A 12,018-nucleotide genomic window follows, 5' to 3' on the forward strand; every position below is an offset into this window, starting at 1 on the left:
GAAGCCATTGGGTTCTTAACAATCCAACAGCTTCTGATCCCTTTTTGCTGATGCCTGTTGGTATTTCCAGATATTTTTGGAAAATGATTTTTTATTCTCAATCTGCCACTGTGGGATTTGAACTCTCATTCTCTGGATTATTAGTCCAGGCCTCTGAGTTTTGAATTCACTTTTTGATTCATTAGCAGGCCCAAAACGTTTCCTGAACTTGCAGCAGTTACAATGACTAATTCAGTTGGAGTGCAGGGTATAAGGAGTAGTGCAAGATTAGCAAATAGGTTTACAGACAGAAGAACCTAACAGAATCAGTAACATTCTCTTCCCCAGGAAGTTTCCTATGATCCCTCTGACATTTCATGATAGTCCCATACAAGTGAAAGGTTACAGATAGAAAGACCAGCTGTTCTATCGATAGTCAAGTACCAGCAAGACTGTCTTAGTCCATGGGTTTAGCAAATCACAGGCTTAACCTGCCAGCAAAGAAGTGACAAGAACAAAGTTGATTTAGATCCAGTCTGTTAAGTAGTTCATAGAATAGTTGATTTAGATCCAGTCTGTTAAGTAGTTCATAGATTAATGGTCTCTAACAACCTAATTCTAATTTCAATCTTGCCAAACTTGGGATACAGGGAAATGCAAATGACATTTGCATTCTAATCTAATCTAGGCTTTCATTCCAGTGCAGTACTGGGGAGGTGCTGCTCTTTTGGAGTTGCGGTTTTTCAAATGAGACGATAAACCAAGACCCTGTCTACCCTCTCAGGAGGTGCAAAAGATCTCATGGCACTATTTCAGAGAATAGGGGGTTATCCCTGTTGTTGTAGCAGTCAAGCTGGTACTTGACTATCGATAGAACAGCTGGTCTTTCTATCTGCAACCTTTCGCTTGTATGGGACTATCACGAAACGTCAAAGGGGTCATAGGAAACTACCCGGGAAAGGGATTATTACTGATTCTGTTAGTGCTTCTGTCTGTAAATCTATTTACTAATCTTGTGCTACTCCTCTACCTCCCCCATTGAACTAGTCATGGTAACTGCTGCAAGTTTGGGAAGCGTTTTGGGCTTAATAATCAATTAACAAGTTGATCCTCAACTAAAATCACTGAAACAATTTATCTAGTCATCATCCCATTGCTGTTTGCGGGAGATTGTGCACAAATTGACTGCTATATTTCCTACATTACAATAATGATGACACTTCAAAAGCACTCAGTTGGCTCTAATGCACTTTGGAACATCCTGAGGTTGTGAAAGGTGCTGCAGAAATACAAGTTCTTTCTTTACAGTAACCATGGCATTCTGTCCATAAGTTAAAAGTTATAAGTTCACATTTTCATCTAAACAAATTAGATTTGAAATATAAACATGACAGAATGGAACATTTTCTATAAAGAGATGGAAAGGTCATTGGCCTAATTATAGTTTTTGAGTTATTTACTTCAGGGTGAAGTCTTCAGATTTAAAAATGACAAAGGTCACTTTGTAAATCTGAGTAATACGTGAGAAGCCCAAGATTTCTGCCTTGTTTATTTTAGCAGAAAAAGTAGTCACATATAAAGCGTTGGGACGTCTTACTACATTAAAGATGCTATGTAAATGCAAGTTCTTGTTGTATAAATGATCGCCAGGTAGTAATGGACTATTAACCCCTAAAGAATCCTTCCTTTCCAAAACAGATCAACATCATTAACAAAAATGGCCACTTTAACCCATTGAGGCCTTGTTAATAATTGGACTACCAGCCTGGATTATTGTAACAATCCCTTAGCGTTTAGACAGGTATGCCTCCTCTCCAGCAGGCAAGCCAGGAATCCTGCTCTGCCACACCCTGGAATTTCAGCTCTCTGCATCACCCAAACAGAAAAACTTGATGAGTTTACCATCTTCTTCTACATCATGAGGACTACTTTACTTAAATGCTATTGTCCAGGGCTTCCATCTCACTTCAATGAAAGAGAAGATTTCAAAGATTCCACAGCAAGAGGATTGTCTGTTTTGTGTATCTATTTTATGTGGTGCAGTGTTGGAAAGATTTGCAGGCTGACTAGCAACCTGTTCAATCATATTTTGAACGCTGTGGGAGTTGAACCCAAGCGAGCCAGAGTGCCACCAACTGAGCCACGAGACCACCACTGCAAAAAGGGAATCACGCAAATGAGTTTTGTGCCCAAAGGCAATGGTGAAGCAACTGTTGCTGGATAACCCTCAGGGTCACAAAGAGAAAGGGGAGCCCAGAAATACAGGGAAAGTAGGAAGCTCAGAGTAGGATTAAGCAAAAGCATTGGGCGGAATATTCTGCTTTCACTGGTGGAGTGGGGTGGTGGTGGACCTGAGCCCCACTGGCTTTTCGCCTCCACCAGAATTAAGTTCTGGGCAGGAAGGCCCATGCAACTAAATACTACTTAAGGGCCTCATCCTTCTGTCACTGGTATTAACCCAGCTACAAGCAGGGCCCATCTCTATGTGGCGTGCATGGCAGGTGAAACTGTGTGGGCCGCTTGTCAACTGGGCGGGGGGGTGGGGTGGTTGGAGAAGAGGGGGTCCCTGGACCAAAGGCAATCAGTGCCTGATGCCGGATCGAAGGGCTGGACATCAGGAAGGGGCGGTTCCCACTGAAAGCCACCCCCCCCAACCCCACCGCTTGCTTCTGAACCCCTTGCTCCTTCTCCCTGCGATCTCCATCCCACAAACACCTGCCCTCCCCACATTACTTACCTGTATCCTTGGTCCTCCGTTAGCATCTGATTGGCTGGCAGCTCTTGCCAGGTGGGGCTTCTGCCACCGGGGTCTTGATTCCAGGGAATGGCCCACCAGTAGTCTTGCCATTGCCTGATTGTAGTTTGGCGGGCTTTCCCAAAAAGAGGTACCGTGGGTGTCTTGCCGGCCCTCCAACTGGCAGGCAAGACCCCCGGTGCCATAACAAGATTCCATTATTGTGTTCTACTGCAACAGAATCAGTAAACTTGACATGCCAAGAGGGGCAATGGATGAGAGGTTCAGGGTCATACTGAACATCTCAGGAGTTGGCTGCTTTGTCACATACCAGTCATTGAAAAGGCAACTATAACCTTCCATAAAGCACCTTGCTACATACAGTTCGTGCAGCATCAAAAATGGAGGCAGCAGCAATTCTTCAAGACACAGAGCACTATGGTCTGTATGCATTAAGGTATTTACACACCCTCCAATTCTATAGCATGCTCAAAAGGAAAGGATATCTTCCATCGCTATGCCAATGGTATGCAACCTCCTCCAATAAATTATTCAGTGACCTGGGAATCACCAATAATGTTTTCATCCGGAGAGGACCTTTAGAGGAGGAAGGGTGACAATGGCTGGTTCTTCAGATGTACTGATAGCTGCAAATGGGAAGGCTAATTGGAATTTGAGGGCACTCAGTGAGCGGGTATTTGAGGTGAAGCAACACTTAAATTCTTGAATCAGTCATAGAGAGCTTTACTGTATCTTATTTCCCTTTGAAGCATCTCAATTACATCTGCACCTATGACCTCCAGCAGCAGTACATCCCATATTCTCTCACCCCTTTCTAAAGATTACTTTTTGGCTTCTCTTGTAGCTACTTTGCCCAATATCTAAGATTGTGAGCAGAAATTAGTCTGGACTATTTGTGTCACATGAATTTGGCCTGGTAATATGTGAGTGCACAGGAAGGCTTTTAGAAAATGCACTGAGGTGAAAACAGGCAAATAAAACATTTCCCCTAGTGTTAATGCAGGCTAATTCAGTGAGAGATGGTCAACCCTTGCATCTGAACTTCTTCATACAGACAACTAAGCTCCAGCAGACAAATTGGGAAGAAATAACCCAAGTTGGGTGAAACCTTCTTGTCTGTACAGGTTTTATTTCAGATTTCCAGCTTCCGCAGTATTTTGCTTTTATCTTTATGTCTGTATAGACACTTTGGCTTGATGCAGGATATTGAGGTACGACTATAACCGCTCGATTGTGCTAGCTCAAAACTGGCAAGTCTGGCTGCCACTCTTGCCATGCTACCCAAACCATTTTGTGGAGGAGTGATAGTCTGGACAGAACACAATAAAACACAGATTCTAACATGGAATAGAGCTGTTTGTCACTGGGAGGTGGTTCCTTAAAAAAAATTGATAACTTGAGACAGGTGTCTGATCCTATAATAATGAATGTATTGTTTTATTAGTCGATCTAAAGGTACAATGCCCATTCTTCTATCCCAAGGTATTCTTAGGTTCAAAGCACACGTTACTGTCTTATATCAAAGACTGCTTCCAATTAAAATAAAATACATTTATGATCTTTTAAGCAAAGCTACAAATATCAGAAGTTGCAGCTGATTTGTTTCAGTGTCTGACATGAGCTACAGAATATTTTCTTTTTACAGACATTTTGCAACAGTTCCCGCTTTGCAAGTTATCAACAAATAAAATAGTTTCTATTTGATTTTGAATCTTTAGGTTTTTGTTCATGTGAAAATCCTTGTGTAAAGTTTTCACAAAATAGAATTGGAAGAAATTCTTCATTTAGAATCTTCGATCTAATCTTGCTAGTGTTCTTAAAGGGATCTTACAAGCACAGCTCAGCAATAATATGAAAATCAGCGCAGATGTGAATCAAAGATCAAGTACACAAATGGAGATTTTGCAGAAGTATCCCTTTACATTCATAGTCCGATTATATCACTAACATGTCCATCACGTATTGTCACTTCCCTAACTAATGCACATTCACTCAAGCAGCCTATCAATTTAAACATACAGACTTGCAGTGAACCAGCTATTCAAACATACAAATGAACTCAATGTTAGAATCTGACATGATCAAACTCTCCTATCTTCAGCCATACAAAGAAAGGCCTGTCTACTGTGGGATCATTGGAGCTCAATCACTTCCCGCAATAATATTGAGAGATCAATTGCTCTATTGCTTCTTCTAACTCGAGATTTTTTTTCCTGGCACAATACCAGCATTAGCCTCATGGAATTAATCATTTCTCACTCCAGCAGTTTGATTACGTTGAACAGAAACATGAACTAACAATTTTGATAAATAACCACTCATATCATCAACAATGGCACTATCTTGGAACTGTCCTTGAAAGTTTAAAGTTCAGTAACTTCAGATGCTGACGTCTAGTCAGGTCATGAACTTCTATCTCAAAGGTGCTTGTCACTTCCACTCCCTCACTATTGGCAAACTAGTTTATGTAGGGTTTTTCTTGCAATAGAGCACACATATTAGATTAGATTAGTTCTCCCCTTTAACATAGAAAAATCTACAAGCACATTGACTTGAATCATTTAAATCACATCTCCCTATTTGGTGACTGGGCAGCAATTGTGAATGAGTCTGCAATCAATGCAACCTTGAAATTCTGAACTTCTACACAACAGGAAGGAGGAAGTACAAGGGAAAAAGCAAAACAGGGTGGCAATGAGAGAATATTCAATATTTGTAAAGGCACTTTTCCATTTTTATTGACCCTTATCAGTTCAAGATATTCCAAATGACTGACCATGATTCACAGCTTGATGCCATTTATGGAGATTGTGGGTTGAATTTTGATGTTTGTTTTGCTGATGGTGCAGACTTATTGTAAACTTTAATAAATTAACAACTAAAACCTTCCTGTCATAGTGCATCAAAATAGATAGGAAAATTGATCTGCGTGCAAAATAAAAACCAGGTTCTTGTTGCTCAGTACACAATTTAGACTTAAAAAAAAATTGCCTGGTCCAAAGCAGACATAGCAACAAGGGCTCCTCTTCAGAATTATGGGAGACATGTGGCTCTTTATTAATAACTGGCTTTTATACAGTGCCTTTAACAATCTCATAAGGTGATCCTTCACAGAGGCACTCTTATATATTATTGTATTATCTGTAAATATCTGTCGAGAGCTAGGAACCAATTAGCTGGAAATTAAGTGTTATGTGTAAGTGTTCCAGTGGGCCACATTTCATGGCTGCACTAGAGATTCGTGAGATATGTAACAGAACCTGTTCAAACCAGTCCTTCTATTGTGCAAGGCAGCATGGCAAGTTATAGATAAAGAGTTCTGATCTTTCTGAGCTTAAAGTGTGATTACTATCAACATCTGGGAACCAAAAGACAAAAAGAACATATAGCAGCACATTGAGAGAAATGGCCACTGAGCAAAGCAGATTTTGGAGGGTTGACTAAAAGCTTGGTCAAAGAGGTGGTTTTAAGGAGGGTTTTAATGAAGCAGAGGCAAATGGAGAAGCGGAGGACTGAGACAGGGAAATTCAGAGCAAAGAGCTGAGTAAGGTGAACTTTCACACCAAAACTGTTCATTCATCTTATATGCTGAATGTTCAAAATTCTCTCAATCATTAAATTTTTCCAAAGAAATATTAAATATTTGTAACAATGTCTTTGCTATTTCATCCCTATTTATTTTAAAATACAATCTGCCCAGACTGGGGTTCTTATCCTTTGAGTTGGGAGCAAATTTAATATTTCTCCTCTTCTTATTTTAAATGCGCTTATATCAATACAAATTTCATCTTCCAATGTCATGTCTAACATTCCCTCCAATTTCTATTTGCTGTGTGCAGCCTGCTCATTGCACTGGATAGTGTCTTTGTGGTTACCATACAGCCACACATGTGCGCATCTTAAAAGGAACATTGTTGGCGTGCGACTGCTTTCTTCCCTGCACAGTACAATTGCAGCTAGTCATGCACTTGCACAGCTTAGAGGAAACATTGGCCATATCCACCTGACCAGTCCCAAAGCAAAATAATTATTTAATATTTCTGTCATTTAACCATCACTATATATGATTTTGTCCTGACCAATCCTAGTGGCCCTATTTCCATCTCAACTCTCCTTTTTTTATTTACAACTTAGTTCATTATTTTTCTTTTATGATTCTTGATAATTTAGTTTCATAGTTCCTCTTTGCCATCCAATTAATTTTTGTTAACTTCTTTTCTCTTCCAATTTTCCCTGTGCCCTCCCCTGCTGCACTTGCAATTAATGTATGTCTTTCCCTACCCCCAACTTTTCCCTTATGTTTTTATTTATCCATGTTTAGTGAAATTTCATTGGCTTTGATACAGTGAACTCTTAACCTGGATGGATACAAATCACATCTGGTCACATGTTTGTGTTTGTTACAGGGAGATGTTGCAGAAGTGACGTTTGCGAGTGGGAATCCCAGGAACATACTTTTTCTGGACTCTACTGAACAACATTTTAAATGTTTCCCATTTCTGTTCTACATCATTGCTTACCAATGTTGTTGTTCATTTTATTTAATCAAGTTCTATTCTCAGCCCCTCAAAATCAACTTTTTTCCCATTATTACCCTGGTCTTCATCACATTTATGTCTTTCTCAACTAACATAAAATCATATTATATTATGATCACTATTTAAGATTTCAGATTTAATTCTAATGACAGTCTGGCTGTGGACAATGAAAAAATGATAAAGGAGCATTACCTGGTGTCCCATGAAGCATCATTGTACTTGACAATCCAATTGCCAGCGACTTTCTCATGCATTTCTACTGTCAGAAACGTCCCACCAGCCTAACACAGATACAGGATTATATGAGTATGAAAAATAGTCAGGTCAAGTTACCAATGTCCTTATATGAGTGATTGAATGGAACCAGTTTAATAGCCAAACCAAATGACAATGGAATTCTAATTATCTGCAGGATAATCTCTCCTCTTGCTGGAAAGTTTCATTTGTTCTACAATGTCTGGTTAACCACATCTGACAGGTCACACCTCTGCCCCTGTACAACCACCTGGAGTCCAGGCCCCAGACCTGAGCAAGCCAGGTCAAAATTGCTCCACCAGCAGTCACCCCAACCATGGCTTCCCATTCCAAAGACCAATACTATAGGTAGTATGTACTGATCTCCAGGCAACCTGACCTGCAGCCTCGACCTCACCAATATCATCGGGATCACTGAATCAATACCAAGACTGCCTGGAGTACAGAAGATTAAGGGGAGTGAAAAACTGGAAGTCTCTCTCTTGCCCAAAATGCTGTTGAGGCTACACCAACTGAAAATGCCAAGCTTAGAACTGATGTTCTTGTTAGGTAAGGGCATTAGGAGTTATGAAGCCAAAGCAGGTAGATGGAGTTAAGTTACAGATCAGCCATGATCTATGTTAGTGGGCTGGATGGCCTCCTCCTATTCCTTTGTTCCCCCATGTGCTCCTCAGCAGCTGTGTGCCAGCTGGTTAGAATGTGGGCAAGTGTTGAGGGGGAGCTTTAAATCCAGTTGAGCAGCAACTTTTAGAGATTTTCACCCAGCGCTCACGGCTGCTAGTCTAACTTGCTCAGCAAGGTAGTCTGCTCAAAGTAAGGGGAAAGGGTTACCTCACAAAAATCCGAGGACAGACTCCCCTCCCCTTCACTAGCGGTGAGCACAGCCCCAGTTCAAAAATTCAGAATTTAGAGTATTACTGTCATCTTAATGCACACATATGACGTGTTTTGTTGGATCTTGCACCCACATCTCCTTAAGGGTTCTACACACTGATTAAAACTAACCTGCAGTAAGAGGATTAAAGCAAGGTCTTTGACTGAGAAATGTAACACAGCTTCTGAAGACAACTTGCTTATTTCAGTAAATTATAAACGTTTTAGCAAGTCGCACATCCTGAGTATTTGAATGAATGACATACCATAGAAGCAACTGAGTTCCTGGGATTCCCACTCGCAAACGTCACTTCTGCAACTTCTCCCTATAACAAACACAAACATGTGACCAGATGTGATCTGATTCCATCCAGGTTAAAAGGTCACTGTATCAAAGCCAATGAAATTTCACCAGTTCTAAAACTAACTTTAAATATATTTTGGAGTGCAAAGTAAGCATAGTTTACGCTGCTCACCAACTGTTGTAACAATACAAATCACAAAAACTTGTCGAGCTGTTGGATGGTATTATTTTATTCATTCTACGGCCACTGCTCAGGTCTCACCAGGGCCCGATTCCAAAATAAGAGATCAGCCTCGGTAACCGATATGCACCCCACACCCATTGTGTTCAGAGGTCCCAGGTGTTTGGGGAGGTTGTCTAACATGGTTCCTTCCCTTGGGTTAAGATCTTGAAGATATAAAGACTGAGGCAGGAACGCTCACTGGCAGTCAGGTTTTTAAAACTGAAAGCTGCAAGTGTAAGCTTTCAGTAGGTTCAGAAAGAGTATGCAGGAGGGTAGACAGGAGCAATTTTTAAAATATAAGTTGGGCAAAATGAGGACATGTAGCAAATGTATTATTTTGTAGTGTTCCCTGAAACCAAGTTGTACTGATTGAATTCAGTTAGCTTGACCATAAACATTGTTCTGAAGGTTCATTTGCTGTGAAAAAAGGCAGCTTAAAGATTTGTATTTGACCTCACCTTACCAGGTGCTTTCTCAGTTTGACCACACAAAGATTGGGGAGGAGTGGATCCATATGCAGAAGACATGAATATCCAGTTCAGAGGACAAAGTGATACAACTTTTCCCCCAATTTATGCAATTCTCTAATGAGATATCGGACAACATAGGCACATCCCCAAGGATAAGGCTGCCGGGCCACTTACAGGAATGAGCAATATTGCTGAGTCTGAAAGAGTATCTAAGGTAACGCCCTAAACTCATGACGATGGTTTTTAGGCCCACAGCCTAATCCACAACCTCAGCCCAGATGGTGAAATCAGGCACTAGTCATATACTTCTCTACAGAAAGAGGAAATGAGATTCTTGGGAACCGCAAGCTAACAATAGTGACATTAGCTGAGGCATAGTAACAGGCTTAATGCCTTGGTTTGGGTCACCATAATGGGATTAATCAGTCTAATGTTATACCATTGACCATCTCAAACTCCAATGTATTTCTTACACCTGCATACTTGGAACAATGGAAGGAGAAAAATAAAATTACAAAATGAAATGTGACCCATCTACCTTTTTAAAAATTATATTTGAGTCAAAATGTCACAATTAAATTCACAAGACAAGCCTTAAAAAGTATTTTATGTACTTAAAGTGTGCGACACAAGACAAATTCTCAACCAGACCAGTTTAATGCAGCTTGCTTCTGTAAACAGCTAAAATGCCTCATGAATTGTAACTATTTGAATTTTACAATAAATTTTGAATTACATAATGTTCAAATAAATCAGTGTGTCATAAGTTAGTCCAAGTTAGTACTCAAAGCTCAGAAATAATCTGTTGGTTTGTGCGTGACCCACTGCTACCAGACTCTGGTGAGAAGGAATGTCAGTGATGGCATGCTGGACAAACCTAGCTTAGGTTAAGGCATGGCCAGCATTCAGAAAATTTTAAAACAACATTCTGGCAGCTCTCTCTTTGGGTGATGGGTACATGCACTGCCTGGCATGTTGTAGGGATGGGTAAATGCACTGCCTGGCATGTTGCTGTGATGGGTAAATGCACTGCCTGGAATGTTGCTGTGATGGGTAAATGTACTGCCTGGCATGTTGCTGTGATGGGTGAATGTACTGCCTGGCATGTTGCTGTGATGGGTGAATGCACTGCCTGCCATGTTGCTGTGATGGGTGAATGCACTGCCTGGCATGTTGCTGAGATGGGTGAATGCACTGCCTGGCATGTTGCTGTGATGGGTAAATGCACTGCCTGGAATGTTGCTGTGATGGGTAAATGTACTGCCTGGCATGTTGCTGTGATGGGTGAATGCACTGCCTGGCATGTTGCTGTGATGGGTAAATGCACTGGCTTGCATGTTGCTGTGATGGGTAAATGCACTGCCTGGCATGTTGCTGTGATGGGTAAATGCACTGCCTGGAATGTTGCATTGATGGGTGAATGCACAGCCAGGAATGTTGCTGTGATGGGTAAATACACTGCCCGGCATGTTGTAGTGATGGGTAAATTAACTGCCTGAATGTTGCTGAGATGGGTGAATGCACTGCCTGGCATGTTGCTGAGATGGGCAAATGCACTGCCTGGCATGTTTTTGTGATGGGTAAATGCACTGCCTGGAATGTTGCTATGATGGGTAAATGCACTGCCTGGCATGTTGCTGTGATGGGTAAATGCACTGCCTGGCATGTTGCTGTGATGGGTGAATGCACTGCCTGGAATGTTGCTGTGATGGGTGAATGCACTGCCTGGAATGTTGCTGTGATGGGTAAATGCACTGCCTGGAATGTTGCTGTGATGGGTAAATGCACTGCCTGGAATGTTGCTGTGATGGGTGAATGCACTGCCTGGCATGTTTTTGCGATGGGTAAATGCACTGCCTGGCATGTTGCTGAGATGGGTAAATGCACTGCCTGGAATGTTGCTGTGATGGGTGAATGCACTGCCTGGCATGTTTTGGCGATAGGTGAATGCACTGCCTGGAATGTTGCTGTGATGGGTAAATGCACTGCCTGGAATGTTGCTGTGATGGGTGAATGCACTGCCTGGCATGTTTTTGCGATGGGTGAATGCACTGCCTGGAATGTTGCTGTGATGGGTAAATGCACTGCCTGGCATGTTTTTGCGATGGGTGAATGCACTGCCTGGAATGTTGCTGTGATGGGTAAATGCACTGCCTGGAATGTTGTTGTGATGGGTAAATGCACTGCCTGGAATGTTGCTGTGATGGATAAATGCACTGCCTGGAATGTTGCTGTGATGGGTAAATGCACTGCCTGGCATGTTGCTGTGATGGGTAAATGCACTGCCTGGCATATTGCTGTGATGGGTTAATGCACTGCCTGGCATGTTGCTGTGATGGGTGAATGCACTGCCTGGCATGTTGCTGTGATGGGTAAATGCACTGCCTGGCATGTTGCTGTGATGGGTGAATGCACTGCCTGGCATGTTGCTGTGATGGGTGAATGCACTGCCTGGCATGTTGCTGTGACGGGTGAATGCACTGCCTGGCCTGTTGCTGTGTTGGGTGAATGCACTGCCTGGAATGTTGTTGTGATGGGTGAATGCACTGCCTGGCATGTTGCTGTGATGGGTGAATGCACTGCCTGGCATGTTGTTGTGATGGGTAAATGCACTGCCTGGC

The 12,018-nt window shown here is 41.8% G+C and overlaps 1 protein-coding gene across 4 annotated transcripts in view; it reads right to left on the reverse strand.

Moving 5' to 3' along the window:
• Positions 1 to 12,018, reverse strand: part of asah2 (N-acylsphingosine amidohydrolase 2) — a 99,614-nt gene that overhangs the window by 15,292 nt on the left and 72,304 nt on the right. For 3 of the 4 annotated variants that reach the window (XM_078565924.1, XM_078565925.1, XM_078565926.1), the window contains 2 exons: positions 8,667 to 8,726; positions 7,465 to 7,553 (listed from right to left, as the gene is read on the reverse strand). The exons of the other annotated variant lie outside the window; for it this stretch is intronic. In XM_078565924.1, coding sequence (XP_078422050.1) covers positions 7,465 to 7,553; positions 8,667 to 8,726 — 149 coding nt within the window. The remainder of the gene's footprint in view (positions 1 to 7,464; positions 7,554 to 8,666; positions 8,727 to 12,018) is intronic. 4 annotated transcript variants of the gene reach the window in all.

Source organism: Cetorhinus maximus, chromosome 20 (genome assembly GCF_964194155.1).
Source record: "Cetorhinus maximus chromosome 20, sCetMax3.hap1.1, whole genome shotgun sequence".
Classification (NCBI taxonomy): Eukaryota; Metazoa; Chordata; class Chondrichthyes; order Lamniformes; family Cetorhinidae; genus Cetorhinus; species Cetorhinus maximus.